This window comes from Schistocerca americana, chromosome 2 (assembly GCF_021461395.2).
Source record: "Schistocerca americana isolate TAMUIC-IGC-003095 chromosome 2, iqSchAmer2.1, whole genome shotgun sequence".
Lineage (NCBI taxonomy): Eukaryota > Metazoa > Arthropoda > Insecta > Orthoptera > Acrididae > Schistocerca > Schistocerca americana.
In genome coordinates, this window is record NC_060120.1 from 302,503,345 (window position 1) to 302,519,026 (window position 15,682).

General features: G+C 42.8%; 1 protein-coding gene across 1 annotated transcript in view; it reads right to left on the reverse strand.

Moving 5' to 3' along the window:
* The window catches only part of LOC124591186 (ATP-binding cassette sub-family C member 4-like), a 384,591-nt gene that overhangs the window by 324,410 nt on the left and 44,499 nt on the right, over positions 1–15,682 (reverse strand). Inside the window, exon 2 of the mRNA XM_047131714.1 lies at positions 7,962–8,072. Coding sequence (XP_046987670.1) covers positions 7,962–8,072 — 111 coding nt within the window. The remainder of the gene's footprint in view (positions 1–7,961; positions 8,073–15,682) is intronic.

The window sequence follows — 15,682 nt, forward strand, 5'->3', positions numbered from 1 at the left end:
GCTTTCATCAATCAATTGATGTATTTCTTATACTGTCCATGAGTTCTTCGCAGTTACCTTCCCTGTATCTATAGTAGATTTGTCTGCGCAGCTTCTGTGATTCGCCTTTTAGGGATGGTCATTCGCCTACAACAGAGCTCCTGCTGTGATATTGGTTATAGCAATATCTATAGCCTCGTAGAGCCTAAATGCACATTATCATTCTTCAGTACTCTTAGTATCCCATTTCCTTAAACATTAATTCTCCGTGGTGATTCTCTTAAAGTTTAGCCTACTCTAGATCATTACTAAATTCTGATGTGAGTCTATGCTGTGTAATGTTCCTGGGTACATCTTACACTCCAGCATTTGATTTCAGGAGCTGTGTTTAACCATGATGTAATTCAACAGGTATCTTTCCATGTTTCGACGCATTTCCCAAGTACATCTCCTTCACTTTTGATTCTTGGACAGTGTACTTGCTATTGATAGCTGAAACGGACTGTAGAACACATGTAGTCTCTCTTCTCTCTGGTTCCTACTGCCGAGCCCGTAACTACCGTAACTCTCCCTTCTATTCCTTCCCCTGCTGCAGCGTTCCAGTCGGCCATGATTACTGTATTTTCATCTCCTATTTTCTCTTCATCATCTGTTTGTTACTATTTGCACGAGTACCTGAACTGACATCGGTTTTCTGTCGATTCTGGCTAGAATAATCCTGTAACTGAAAGGTTCATAGTAACTCACTCACTGCACTACATTTCTCTCCGTGACAAATTCTACGCCCGAAACCATTTTCTGCTGCCGTTGATGATGTCCATCATTCATCTGACTAGAAATCCTAATCTTATTTCCAATCCACTTTACGGATTCCTTTGAATTTTCCTTTTGCATGTTTTCTAGCGTACCTATCAAATTCAGGCGTCTTGACATTCCATGCTGCGATTAGTAGAAAGTTACTGTTTCGTGGTTTTTCGATGGTTTGATTATGGTTACATATCTCTTGACAATCTCTTCCAGGAAATCCTCATGGCGGTCTAATCTGGGACTGAAACTTCCTGGCAGAGTAAAACTGTGGATTTGATCGAAACTCGAAGTCGGTACCTTTGCCTTTCGCGAGCAAGTGCTCTACCACCTTAGCTGCCCAGACATGATTCACAACCTGTCCCCACAGCTTTACTTCCGCCGGTACCTCATCTCATACCTTCCAAACTTCAGAGAAGCTCTCCTGCGAAGGTTGCATGAATATTGCTCCTGGAAAAAAGGTGTCCTAGTCACACATGTTCCGCAGGAGAGTTTCTGTGAAGTTTGGAATGTAAGAGATGAGGTACTGTCGGAAGTAAAGCTCTGGGGACAGGTCGTGAGTCGTTGTTGGGTAGCTACTAAAGGTACCAGAGCACTTACCGTGTAGGGCTTAGGTCCCGAGGTAGAGTCTCGCAGTTTTAATCTGCCAGGAAGTTTCATACAAGCGCACACTCCTCTGTAAAACGAAGGTTGGAATCTTTTGACAATGCAGAGGTCATCATGATACTGTTGCAATTCTCATTTCTGTAGACTTACGCTTCACGCCTTTAATGCGGTAGTTCCCATTGCCTGCATCCTCATGCCGCTGATCTACAATGGCTCTGAGCACTATGGGACGTAACTTCTGAGGTCATCAGTCCCCTAGAACTTAGAACTACTTAAACCTAACCAACCCAAGGACATCACACACATACATGCCCGAGGCAGGATTCGAACTTGCGACTGTAGCGGTCGCGCGGTTCCAGACTGTAGCGCCTAGAACCGCTTGGCCACCCTGGCCGGCGCCGTTGATCACTTCTGATTCTTCCACCATTAATGGTAGCTTCTTACCCCAAGGGCAAGAGGAGGCCCTGTACTCCTATCCGCCCATTTTGCAAGATGAACGATAATTCCTTCTTCCGGATGTCTTTGAGCGCCATTTTTGATTACTTTAATTCAGTGTCTAAGCAGTGACTAGTGCGGAATCCAGGACCCCGGACATTTTGATTAGTAGGCAAACACTGTACCCCAAGACCATAGCGTTGTTGTTTATGTAGTACGAAGAGCTAAATAAAAAATTCTAGTACCTTTAAATCGTTGTTATTAGTTTGTAACAGCATAAGACAGGTTTTGATAAGATTAAGAGCTAATCATATTTCCGTGAAGCAGTAACAAACTTATCCTGCCATTATCTTGACTGGCTCCGGTCACTCACCCCGACAGCCTCGGTCATTCATTAGCGGAAATCAGTCGACAGGACTCTGCCATATCCACAACTCCGTACCGCAGCAACGCATTACTAAAGTACAAAGCAAGGAAATGACTAAGTAGTCACTGAGATACTTTTCTTTAGAAGTTGTATTTCATGCAGTATTCGAGAAAGCCGATGGCCTCGTTGGCTGGCTTATGAGGCGTATTTTGTGATGTGGTAGAGATAAGCGTTCCATTTCGTATTGAAAGTACAATACACTCCTTGAAGATTTATGTACTCAACGTATTCCTCTAAATATGAAATTTAGGAAAATGAAGCGGCAGTAAAAAGGAAAAATGCCCATTCGCGTGGAGGAGGAGGAGACTAGTGTTTAACGTCCCGTCGAGCACAAGCTCGGATTAGGGAAGGATGGGGAAGGAAATCGTCCGTGACCTTTCAAAGGAACCATCCTGACATTCTCCTGAAGCGATTTAGGAAAGTCACGGTAAAGCTTAATCAGGATGGCCGGACGCGGGTTTGAACCGTCGTCCTCCCACTTGCGTGGGTGACGTCGCTATCAGAAATGCAACCATAACAGATGTCATTATCCAAAACCTGATGGTGAAAACGTTTTCATTAACACAATCTGGCTGCGAGGGGTACCGTTGGTAAACATTGGACTGTGTTTCATTAGCATCCAAACGTTTGCATAGTATTTTTATGAGTGCGAGTGCAGTACTCTCTTGATAGTGAGATTCCGTCGACTGGTGAACACTGAGTTCTCTTGATCCACTAAAGCTTTTCAGGAAGACTGCGACCTGTACAACATCCGGTTTCCGTCCTTTTCCACTCATTCTATATACAGGATGACAATTATTGAACTATATGAAATAAAATCGTCATGACTTCTGAACGGCTCGCGGTAGGACGTTCAAACTGCACGATTAGCAGCGTGGCATAGTGGGAATTAATACGCGCATGCGCACACGCCTTCTTGTTGTCGGCCATTTGCAAGTGAAACTGTCACGTTGCAGCGTGCCTAAGCGTATAGCGCTTGTGAACACCTACTATGCGAGCAATAGTATAGCCCACCTGCGGCTCAAAGGAAGTTTGCAACCGAGTTCAAGCTGAAGACAACCGGTCAAAGTATGCTAACAATCAAGAATCTGATTCACAAGTTTGAGAGAATGGGTTGTGTTCGTGTTGGCAACATCGGTCGTCCAACAAGGGTGAAAAGGCCTGAAAACATCGAGAACACACGCGCTGTTTCAAACCAGCCCTAGGAATTGAGACACTACAACAAATCGATGTTGAGAACCTGCATCTGTTTCCAGACAAAATTCAAACTCATCACCCATTAAGCCCCAGGGTCATGGAACAGCGGTTGTGTTTCGCGAACACTATTTTCCACAGAATTGACGAACAGGACTTTGTTGTGAATATGGTTAGGTTTAGAGACAAAGCCCAATTTATTTTGGATAGGTTCGTCAATAAGCAAAATTGGCGCATTTGGGGGACCGAGAATCCTTATTTCGCGATCGAGGAAGCTCTTCACCCTCAAACGGTGACTGTGTGATGTGCAATGTCCAGGCACAATATTCCTTGTCGCGGTGACTACCGAATGGTACGTGAAGGTTTTCGAATCGCTATTCGTCTGCGCCACATTATCGCCAACGATGGCAGGCATATCGAACATGTCATAACCTAAATCGGAATATCTGTAGTGACGTTTACATGTTTAATAAATTGTATGTACGCCGTAGGTTGTAACTAATTTCCCTTTTTTCATATAGTTCAATAAATGTCACACTATACATCTATACGATCCGTAGGCCTACACACTACTACACTGTGAAAACGATTGTAAAGGACAAGCACATGCAGAAGACGCTTGTTTGGCACTTGACCGACAGGTCGTAAGAGTGTAATGGTTCAAATGGCTCTGAGCACTATGGGACTTAACTTCTGAGGTCATCAGTCCCCTAGAACATAGAACTACTCAAACCTAACTAACCTAAGGACATGACACACAAGTCCATGCCATAGGCAGGATTCGAAACTGCGACCGTAGCGGTCGCGCGGTTGCAGACTGTAGCGCCTAGAACCGCTCGGCCACCCCAGCCGGCGTAAGAGTGTAATGGCAAGCAGCCTGCAACGACGGCTCGTCAAGCAAAGTAACAAGAAATTTCCGACTGATCCATATTCAAAGCTACTAATACTTTCCGATTGGCATCGGTTTTAATCACTGCTCGAATTTTTGGTTTCTGACCAGTGTGTTGCTTCGATATGATATCGGAAGCACTGTGTAACCTCTTGGGCTGTGTAGCTAACACAGCAAGCGCCTCCTTCGCGTCCCGCAAGGGCCCATGTGTGCGCTCTACCACGCCGACATAACATCTGAACACGGAGCTCGCTCTCAGCCGTTTATCATCAATAACTGGAGGATTGCCATCCAAGGAGAAGTACTGGCAGACTTGTGGCACGTGGACACTAAGCGCAATTGCCGCAGTTGAGCGTCATTTTTAGCGGGCGTCTGTTGTTATTCTGTCAACTTAAAAGGGCAGTCAAATGGAAACGATACTTGGAAAAAAAAGGGAGCAAACTGTTCATTATTTTGGAACCGCGCGACTGCTACGGTCGCAGGTTCGAATCCTCCTTGGGCATGGATGTGTGTGATGTCCTTGGTTAGGTTTAAGTAGTTCTGAGTTCTGGGGGACTGATGACCACAGCTGTTAAGTCCCATAGTGCTCAGAGCCATTTTTGTTCATTATTTCAACAGTAATCCCCATAACACTTAATACAGTTATCCCATTATGAGACAAGATGCCTTCACGGAAAATGTTTGCGGTTGCCTACAGAACCAAAACTGCACGAGGGCGTGTTGAAAAGTAATGCCTCCCATAATTCAACCCAATTTTTAATATGAAAACTCTTAAAGCTTTTTAAATAAAACAAAGATTATTAACATTCTAAATCCTTATTCCTCATTTCTACATGTATATTTCTCATCAAAGTCACCTTGACTGTGAAAACATTTCTCCCAACGAGAGGCCAGTTTGTTGATACAGTCAATGCAGAACGTTTGATTTTGTTGGCGGAGCCACAACATCGCCTCTGCTTGCGCCGCTTCATCACCACGAACATCGAGTCCTCGAATAGATATAGATATAATTCGGATGGGGCCAAGTCTGGACTTTATGGAGGATGATCAATGACAGTGAACTCTAGAGGTCGTCGGATCGTTGTCGCTGCACTCGTCTGCGGTCTGGCATCGTTACGCTGAAGTGGAGGCTGCTCCACGTGTGGACGAACTCATCGAATTCGGAACTTGATCACAGCACGCTGTTTCGCACGGACTGATATATTTACGTTGCATACCGCCGTGTTACACACTCCAATTTTGAGGCCTCTAGTGGCAGAGGTCTGAAAATATGCAGACATGAAGAACAAAGATGTAGAATGTTAATAACGTTTGATTTATTTAAAAATCTTTAACTGTTTTCACAAAAAAATTCGGTGGTACTGCTTTTGAGCACCCCCTCGTGCCCAGGGTGTAGCTCTTCGTCCGAAGAAAATCAACGGCTATGAATGAATGTGTTCCTTCAGGGACCCAAAAATATGGAAATCGCAAGGGGAGAGATCTAAACTGTATGTAGGATGTGTAAGGGCTTATCAACGGAACTTCTGCTGCGTAGTCGTAACAACCTTTCCAACATGTGGGCGGGCATTATCCTACAACAGAATGGTGCTGTTCGTCAACATTTTTAAGCATTTGGTGTCAACGAAGGGAATGACCGTCTTATCTACTTTTTTCCATCTGTTTCCTTCGTCTTGACTGCCGTTTTACATATGCCCGAGAAGCACGTCGTTTGGATTTGGTATACGACTGTCCCGGAACTCGGCCTGCTATTTGTAACTTAGAATTCACGGGCAAAGTGGGATTATTGAGCAGCAGTCATCGACACTTGTTGGGCTTATGTGGTGAGCACCTTAGTGTATAGACTGTATGAACAGTCATTCAGAACTATCCGCTGTGCCAGAGCGTCCTTTATATTACGTGCTTTAGGCTTCGGTTAATGCCAGTTTTATTTGAAGAATTTACCGGTTCCAACTTGCCTAGCTTACACTGTCCATGCCACAGTTATATCCATCAGGTTTGAACATGATGTGTAATTTACGAATTTTATTTTTGCTGGCCTTATGTGATTTGCTTTTGAACTCAGGATTAAGTTCAATACTTGCTGTTATAGTTGAATCATTGTGGCCGTTGTGTTTAAATTTTATTTATACATTGTGTTAGGAAACTAGCTTGAGTCAAATGCATTCTATTTAAAGAGTTCAAATAATATTTCTCTGATGCAGATAAAGTTTATATTTCACAATTTTTTTTTTTTTTTTTTTTTTACAATAGCCCATTCGTTGCTTTGGTCGCTGGGCTGACAGGTGTCATTTGATGTCTTCATTAAAAGTTCTGTGAGGATAGATGTAGCCTATTTTTCTTTGGAACTGTGTTAACTGAAATGTTTTTTCTGTCTATTTTAGTAAGGCCTCAATTCTTACTATTTTTACGTAACGTCACCACTGTAAACCTTCACTGAAAATTACTTTAATTTCAAATATTAACGGTTTTCTGGCAGTCTTCTTGCATCTACTTGTGTTTGTTACATTTCGTGTGTTAAATAAAAAATTCATAACAACATTTTGGGAAACCAGAATGAGATTTTCACTCTGCAGTGGAGTGTGCGCTGATATGAAACTTCCTGGCAGGTTAAAACTGTGTGCCGGACCGAGACTCGAACTCTAGCCGGCACGGTAACTCAGCATGTTCGGCCAGAGGGTTATCTGCCCTCTGTAATAAAAAAAACTGAGTTAATGGATCAAACAACGAACTGAAATGGGCGTCTTGCGACGTCCGCACCGAGCAGATGAAACGAACGAAAACGAACAAAAATGAGATTGCCGGCACGGTAGCTCAGCGTGTTCGGTCAGAGGGTTAGCTCCCCTCTGTAATAAAAAAACTGAGTTAATCGATCAACAACGAACTTAAACGGATGTATTACGACGTCCGCCCCGAGCAGATGCAACGAAAAAAAAAGAAAAAGAGTTGGTGGAACACTTGCCCGCGAAAGGCAAAAGTCCTGAGTTCGAGTCTCGGTCCGGCACACAGTTTTAATCTGCCAGGAAGTTTCATTTTGGGGAACGTTTTAAAAATAAATTTATCTTTTCCGGATGAAGTGTTACGTTTTTTTGTGGTCTGGCGCCTTACCACTGTCGTCTCGCTTGCTAACTGTGGAAGTGATATGTGTATTCGGTGAAAGCTGTTGAAAGAGAAACTGAAAACATTTTAAATGTAGCGCTACAGAAGAGAGTTAAAAATTAGACGTCAAGTTATAGTAGGCACTGAATAGGCACTAAAGAGAGTGAGTAACGGAAAAAGTCTATAAAATTCTAACAAAAGAAAAGTGAAATTTCTGGGACATCTTCTCGAGCATCCAGGTTCGCAGAATTAGCTAACTTGGGAATGGAGGAAGAAATAGAGGAGAAGAACCGCAGGAGAAAACACAAATATTAGAAGTTGCAGAACAGACGGAGGACGATATCGTCCAGTCGAATGACCTAGTGTGAATGAGATTCTGCAAAGTTTTGGGCACATTGGCTGCGAGGCAGAATTGATTTGTTGGGAATCTCAATATGCAGCGCGTGACGGGATCTATAATTCATGATTCAAAAGATTTATTCACCGAAAGTAAAATATTAGCGGTTTAGAAAAAGGAACTAAAACACTTACCTTTCTAATTCGTCCCCTAGTGTGCCTGTTATGTCTTCCTCCAAAGTGTCGTACAGATCGTCCTCTGTTATACCCTTCCTGAAGCTCTTCCATATCAGCGGACGAAGCCAGCTGCAAGAAAAAGAAATAAAAAAATCTTCTTTAGTAACAGAATTTCATTGTGTCATTGAATGTAATTAACACTTAGAATTATAGTTTGTGCCTGAACGTAAGGTGTTTGGCAGCAGGCACTTCTTATTGTACTAAATATCTTTTAGTTCCTTTCATGGATGAAGCAGAGGTTTACATCCCACTGCGCGAGCTGCTATCGATCAAAATTTACTTCTACAGCCCATAAAATTAGTGAATTCAACGCGGAAAACCAGTATTTTTTTATATTCTAAGGAGAATATACCAAGATAAAAGGAGTATTTCATCGCGTGTTTGCGAGCTCGGATTTGCCTCCATTTCTGAGGCACTCATCTGCTGATCAACCAACAAAGATACTATCTGCATTGTCATTCTTCGTATACTATCAGTTTTACTGCTAGATCAACCAAATATTAATTCCAACCAACTGAGTTTTATCCAGCATATGTTTCACAAGCATTATTTTTCGTACAGTCTGAAATTTCCCCGTATCTCAACAATGAATCGAAGTTGCCTGTTTTGTTTTCTCGTGACTGATCGTATGTATCCAACACGCCTTAAGGTATTACTGCAAAACAGTTCATTTCTGCTTTTTCTTAAATCGCTTTGATCTTCCGCTTTTTCTCTGTTCGGTGAAAAGAGATAGGTTACGAAATGTCCGGTACGTTCTCTGCGTTCTGTCATTTACCGCCTCGTGTTTCATTTGTGTCATTATCGAATTCCACATAACTATGATGCAGACTAGTATTACTAAACTTTCATTTGAGTCATTGTCGAATTTCACATAACTGTGGGAGTGGCCGCGCGGTTCTAGGCGCTACAGACTGGAACCGCGCGACCGCTACGGTCGCAGGTTCGAATCCTGCCTCGGGCATGGATGTGTGTGATGTCCTTATGTTAGTTAGGTTTAAGTAGTTCTAAGTTCTAGGGGACTGATGACCTCAGACGGTAAGTCCCATAGTGCTCAGAGCCATTTCAACCATTTGAACATAACTATGATGTAGACTAGTATTCCTAAACTTTCATTTCTGTCATTGTCGAATTTCACATAACTATGATGCAGACTAGTATTACTAAACTGCATGAGAATAGTAAACTAAAAAATGATAGGGTTGAACTTCAGGCTGACAGAAAATATATTATCGACCGTTTTGACTAGATGACTGCGTGCTTTCACTGGTAGCAGTAAATAAGAATACCGGTACCCAGTTTCGATCTCTCGCATCCTTTCATTTTCCTAGTCATAGACTAACAACGCAAAGGCAACAATACGCAAGACTGAACAGGCATTCGCAGCAATCATCCACACGTTACAGGAGCACACTCAACCATTCATTGATAGATCATAGGACTGCATCACTAGGATTCTATGAACATGAGTTCTTTTACCGGTGCCATTTTCAGAAGTATAATTGTATGCTGCTGTGGGGACTGGTACTAGCCTACGTTCATTTTCACCGCCTCCACGTGAGCAATATATAATGCACTGGATAATATTCTCATCTGCACCCCAAAAAGGGGATATCTATGTAAGGTCTCGTAAAGTATTGAGAGACCTTATTCAAATGTCGGCCATTTCAGGTACTGCAGCAACTTTGTTACATTTTCTCAGTAGCCAAACGAGCTTGTTACGAGTTGTTCTCCACTTCTCTGCATACGCTTAATAGCCTAATCTGATATTGTTCACATAGCTTCTACACTCGAATAATATTCCATTACAGGCCGTACGAGCCTTGTATAAGAAACGTGTCTTTCGTATACGAAGTATGGACCTTGCCGTGGTGAGGTGAATTGCGTATCTCAACAATACAGATAGCTATACCGTAGGTGCAAACACAATGGAGGCGTATCTGTTCAGATGCAAGACAAGCGTGTGGTTCCTGAAGAGGGGCAGCAGCCTTTTCAGTAGTTGTAGGGGCAACAGTCTGGTTGATTGACTGATCTGGTCTTGTAACATCAATCAAAACGGCCTTGCTGTGCTGGTACTGCAAACGGCAGAAAGCAAGGGGAAACTGTAGTCATCATTTTTCCCGAGCTCATGCAGGTCTACTGTATGGTTAAATGGTGATGGCTTGCTCTTGGCTAAAATACGAGGGTTGTCCAGAAAGTAAGTTCCGATCGATCGCGAAATGGAAACCGCTGGGAAAATCCAGTAGAGCTTTGTACAGAAGTGCTGGGCAGTGCCTCTAGTATGCCAGTCGATCGTGTTGCGTCGCTCTTTTCAGTTTTGAGTAAACAATGAGCACGTAAAGATGCGTAGGGAATAGCATCTCCGGCCAGGTATGAGGGCCTGGTAAGAGATTTCGCCTGTGTCATGCAGCCCACACAACACAACTGTCGAGCAGTTCCTTCTTCATGCCAATTCTCGGCCGCACACTGCAGGGGCAATGAAGACGCTCCTGCAGCGTCTCCGATGAGAAGTGTTTGATCATCCACAATACAGTTCGTAATTGGATCCCCCTGAGTCTCATCTCTGATCACAAAAACCGCTGGCTATGAAGACAAAATTTTTCCACAGACAACGAGCTGCAGACCAGTGCAGATAACTGGCCGAAAGCACAGGCGGCTGCTTTCTACGACGAGGATACTGGAAAGCTGATACAGCACTACGACAAAACTCGAAGCTGGAGCGGCGACTATGCAGAGAAATAGGTGGAAGGTGTTCCTAACTGTTTCAAATAAAACGCTTCTGGTTTTCACTGTGGTTTCCATTTCGCGACCGTTCGGAATTTACTTTTTGGACAACCCTCGTATTCTGGAGGTAAAATAGCCCCCCATTTGAATCACCGGGCGGGGACAACTCAGGAGGTTGACATCATAAGGAAAAACAAACCATGTAATCTATGGGTCGGAGCGTGGAATATTGAATCCGTTAATCTGTCTGTTAGATGTAGTAGGGTTTAGTGAAGTTCGGCGGTAGGCTGAGCACGGCTTCTGGTCAGGCGAGTACAGCGTCATAAATACAAAATGAAATAGCATTATACAGGAGCTGGTGTAATAATGAAAAGAAAATAGGAATGCAGGTAAGCTACTATGAACAACATACCGAGCGCATTATTGTAGCCAAGACAGACATGAAGCCAACACCCACCACAGTGGTACGCGTTAATATGACAATTAGCTTCGCAAATGATGTACAGATTGAAAAAAATATGATACGATAAAAGAATTATTCACATAGTTAAAGAAGAGAAACATTTAATTGTGATGAGGGATTGGAGTTCGAAAGAAGGAAAAAGAAGATAAGGGAAAACTGTAAGTGGATATGGAGTGCAGGAAAGGACTGGAAAACGAAGCCGCCTGGTAGAGTTTCGCAGTGAGCATCATTTAATTATAATACTTGGTTTAAGACGCTTTTGACAATGTCGACTGGAATACACCCTTTGAAATTCTGAAGGCAGCAGGGATAAAATACAGGGACGAAAGGTTATATACAACTTCTTCAGGACCCATACAGCAGTTCTACGAGTCGACGAGCGTGAAGGGAAGCAGTAGTTGAGAAGGGAATGATACAATGACGTAGCGTATCAAATGGTTCAAATGGCTCTGAGCACTATGGGACTTAACATCTATGGTCATCAGTCCCCTAGAAATTAGAACTACTTAAACCTAACTAACCTAAGGACATCACACAACACCCAGCCATCACGAGGCAGAGAAAATCCCTGACCCCGCCGGGAATCGAACCCGGGAACCCGGGCGTGGGAAGCGAGAACGCTACCGCACGACCACGAGATGCGGGCGACGTAGCGTATCTTCGATGTTATTCAATCTGTACATCGAGCAAGCAGTAAAGGAAACTAAAGAAAAATTGAAGAAGGAATTTAAGCTCACGGAGAAGAAATAAAAACTTTGAAGTTTGCCGATGACAATGTAATTTTGTCAAAGATAGCAAGGGACTTGGAAGGGCATTTGAATGGAATGGACAGTGTCTTGAAAGGAGGATTTAAGATGAACATCAACAATAGCAAAACAAGTGTAATCGAATGAAGTCAAAGTAAACTAAAGGATGTCGGGAGAATGATATTAGGAAACAAGACACTAAAAGGAGTAATGAGTTATGATGGCTGAAGTAGGGAGGACATGAAATGTAGACTGCCAACAGCAAGAAGCGTTTCTGAAGACGAGAAATTTGCTAACATCGAATAGAGATTTAACTGTTAGGAAATCTTTTCTCAGGTATTTGTCTGGAGTGTAGCCATGTATGAAGTGAGACATGGACGATAAACAGTTTAGACAGTAAGAGAATAGATGCTTTTGAAATATGGCGCTACACAAGAATGCTGAAGATTAGATGGATAGAACGTGTAACCACGTAACCAATAACGAAGTACTGAATAGAACTGGAGAGAAAACAAATTTGTGACATAATTTGGTTAGAGAAAGGATCGGTTGATATGACATCAAGGGATCACCAATTTAGTACTGGACGGAAGTGGGTATTCAGAGATGAAGAGGCTTGCATAGGATACAGTACCTGTAACAAACCAGTCATCGGGCTGAAGACCACAACAACGATACGTTTTCGAGCGAAACGACAACATAGTGTCCTACCAACGAATGGAAGATTAACATTTGCTTTACTTACAACTGATCGCATGTGAACCAGCCCTTATCTCCATACATTGTTACTCGCAGGTATTTATATCTCGTAATTGGATTCAGTTGTCACTCATGTAGTCAAAATGAAGCAGATTGTGAATCAAATTGTCATTGCGTTAACAGTTATTGCCAGTCTTTGTACAGTCTGATATCTTGTAAGAAATTTACTAGATATACCTGTAATTTACGTCAGTTCAGACTCAGCTTACAACTATCAGTACTTGCTCATTCATTCTTACTTAACATAAAAAATCTGCTCCAATCACAAATGTCTGAGCCACACCCGAAATTACTTCTCTGGCCTGGATGATTCTCCGTCTAGGAGAAGGTGTTGTACTGCTAGTATCAGAAAATGCTAATTCTAGTCTAGACCTACAAGAACGTACTTTCCTTAGCAGATGTATCTGAAGTAATCGAATCCGCCTAGATAGTGTCGGTTTTGTTAATATATTATATGCGAAGAGCGGAAATTAAATTTCACTTGAACGATGTTTTCGGAATCCACGCTCGCGGCAATAAACAATGTAGATTTGTTCCAAGGAAGTAAAAAAGTCTGAACAATGAATGTATACGAGATTTTTGCAACAGATGGACGAAAATGATACCAGCAATGGAGCCCATCAGGATTAATACCTAAAGAGCTGACCTTTTAGATCCAGGACGCGCTATCAGTGCTGAAATGCTTTGTCTGATTGTCGGAATCATCTTGCTCGAACTGTAGCACACCTCCAGGCTCCAGCTGCCACAATCAGATATTCTGCATATAACCACGTTCTATACTACCGTGTGACACCACCGAGTGAAGTGGCGCATTGACTGGACTCGCAATCGAGAGGACGACGGTTCAAACCCGCGTCCGGCCATTCTGATTTAGGTATTCCGTGATTTACCCAAATCGCTTCAAGCAGTTGCCGGGAGGGTCCCTTTGAAAGGGGACGGCCGATTTAGTTCCCCGTCCTTTCCTCATCCGATGGGACCGATAACCTCGCTGTGTGGTCCCCTGCCGCAAATCAACGAACCAACCAACCAACGAACCAATCATGTAACACCAAAATCCCAAAAGAAGTGAAGAATTATAGTTTATATGTATCTCTTGTAATTTCCACTCTTCTCGTAATCAAATATACGTATTTAGTTATCAATCAAATTAGTTTCAGTGCTTTATATTTTTAGATGTAATTTCGATATGATATGCTGAACCACCTAAAACCTGGACCGCAAATATCGTGAAAATCAGAAGTGCTATTGATGCTCGGTTTTCACAGTATGGATTGGCAGTCAGAGGCTCGTATTGTTAGCCGATAAACCGGTTGTAATAGTACTCAGAAAGTGTACGTTTTGTGAAAACATACACTTTTTTAAATGGAACAATGCCTATTGACATTTACAGACAAAAAGTAGGGTAAACTGGAATGTCAGTTGCGTTTGTTACAGAATTCCATGGCGAGTCGTTTACGATATAGCGTATTTTCAAAAAAATCCACGCTGGCACTTGCACAGTACCTGTGGCAGCAGACACGAACCAATAACACAAGTGCATAGTTACGTGGATTCTGACCAGTAACGAGACAACTGACCATCACAGGTTGTGTTCAAAACGACTACCGGCAGCGGCAATACATGCTTCCAGTCTGGTATAGACCGATTGCTACACATGTGCTAGCATTTCAGCGGCGATGTCCGAGCAGGCTGCAGTAATTCGTCGTTGCATATCATCGAGTGTAGTTGGTATGTGTTTCAGCTTTCCCCACAGAAAAAGTCTACGGGCGTCAAATCCGGGAAAAGGGCTGGTCAAGCTATAGATCATCTGCGTCCAATCCAAAGATTTGGAAACAATTCGTGAATACGTATTGCAGTACTTCGTACTCACATCCTTTGGGCTGGACAGCCGGTTCCTCCTAGTATGCAGAGGAACGTCTTCTAGCATCTGTGGAAGATAGTCTTTTAGGAGGCTGCAATACTTGTGCGTTTTCAGTGTTCCGTCTATGTAAAACAGGCGTACGAGATGATGCTTCACTATCTCATGCCATATGTTTACACTTCATGGACGTTTATTTCCACCTGACGAAGCCAACTGGGACTGTCAACAGACCAATAGTGCATGTTACGGTGCTTTGCCTGACCATGACTGGTAAATGTGGCTTCATCACTAAACAAGATACGTGATACATATGGAGTATCCTGTCTTAATGCCCATACACAGAAGTTAACACGATTCTCATAACCGTTCCCATGCAGCTCTTGATGGAGAGAGTTGTGACAGGGATGAAACCTATGTCGATGGAGAATACGTAGTACACTTGCCTGACTCATGCCACGCCCTCGTGCAATGGCTCGGGGGCTAACGTACGGATCAACTCAACAGCAGCAAGAACAGCAATTTCGCCCTCTTCTGTCGTCCCTTGTTTTCTTCTGTTCTGTTGTGTATGACACTATCACTTTCACGTAACTACTTGTAGAAAGTGACAAATAACTGCTGAGATGTTTGACGTCTATTGGGATATCTTGCGCACTCACCGTACAAGAACGAACCGCATTCATCCTACTTTCTCCATACACCACGAGGCTGTCGGCTTTTTCTGCATTGGTAAAGCCCATCGTCTACTGTTTGTACTGCTACACGCTAACTGACTAGCAAGTCACAGTGCACCCAGGGAACAAATAGGCACAATATACGTAAACATGACAACATCGTACCTAGCAACTATGTTCACTGGATGGCACAAACAAGCGTCAGTGTGGAATCTGTGATAAAACAATATCTCGAAAACGACTCGCACTAGACTCTTGCAACAAACACCACTGACATTCTAATTTACCCTTCTTTTAGTTCGTTAATGTCAATAAGCATTGTTCCACTTAAAAAAGTGTACGTTTGAGCAAAAAATACACTTCCTAATTATTATTACAGCCTGTTTATTGGCTAACAATACGACCACCTCACTAACAATCTATTCTGTGAAAACCGTACGTCAATAGCACTTTCCAAT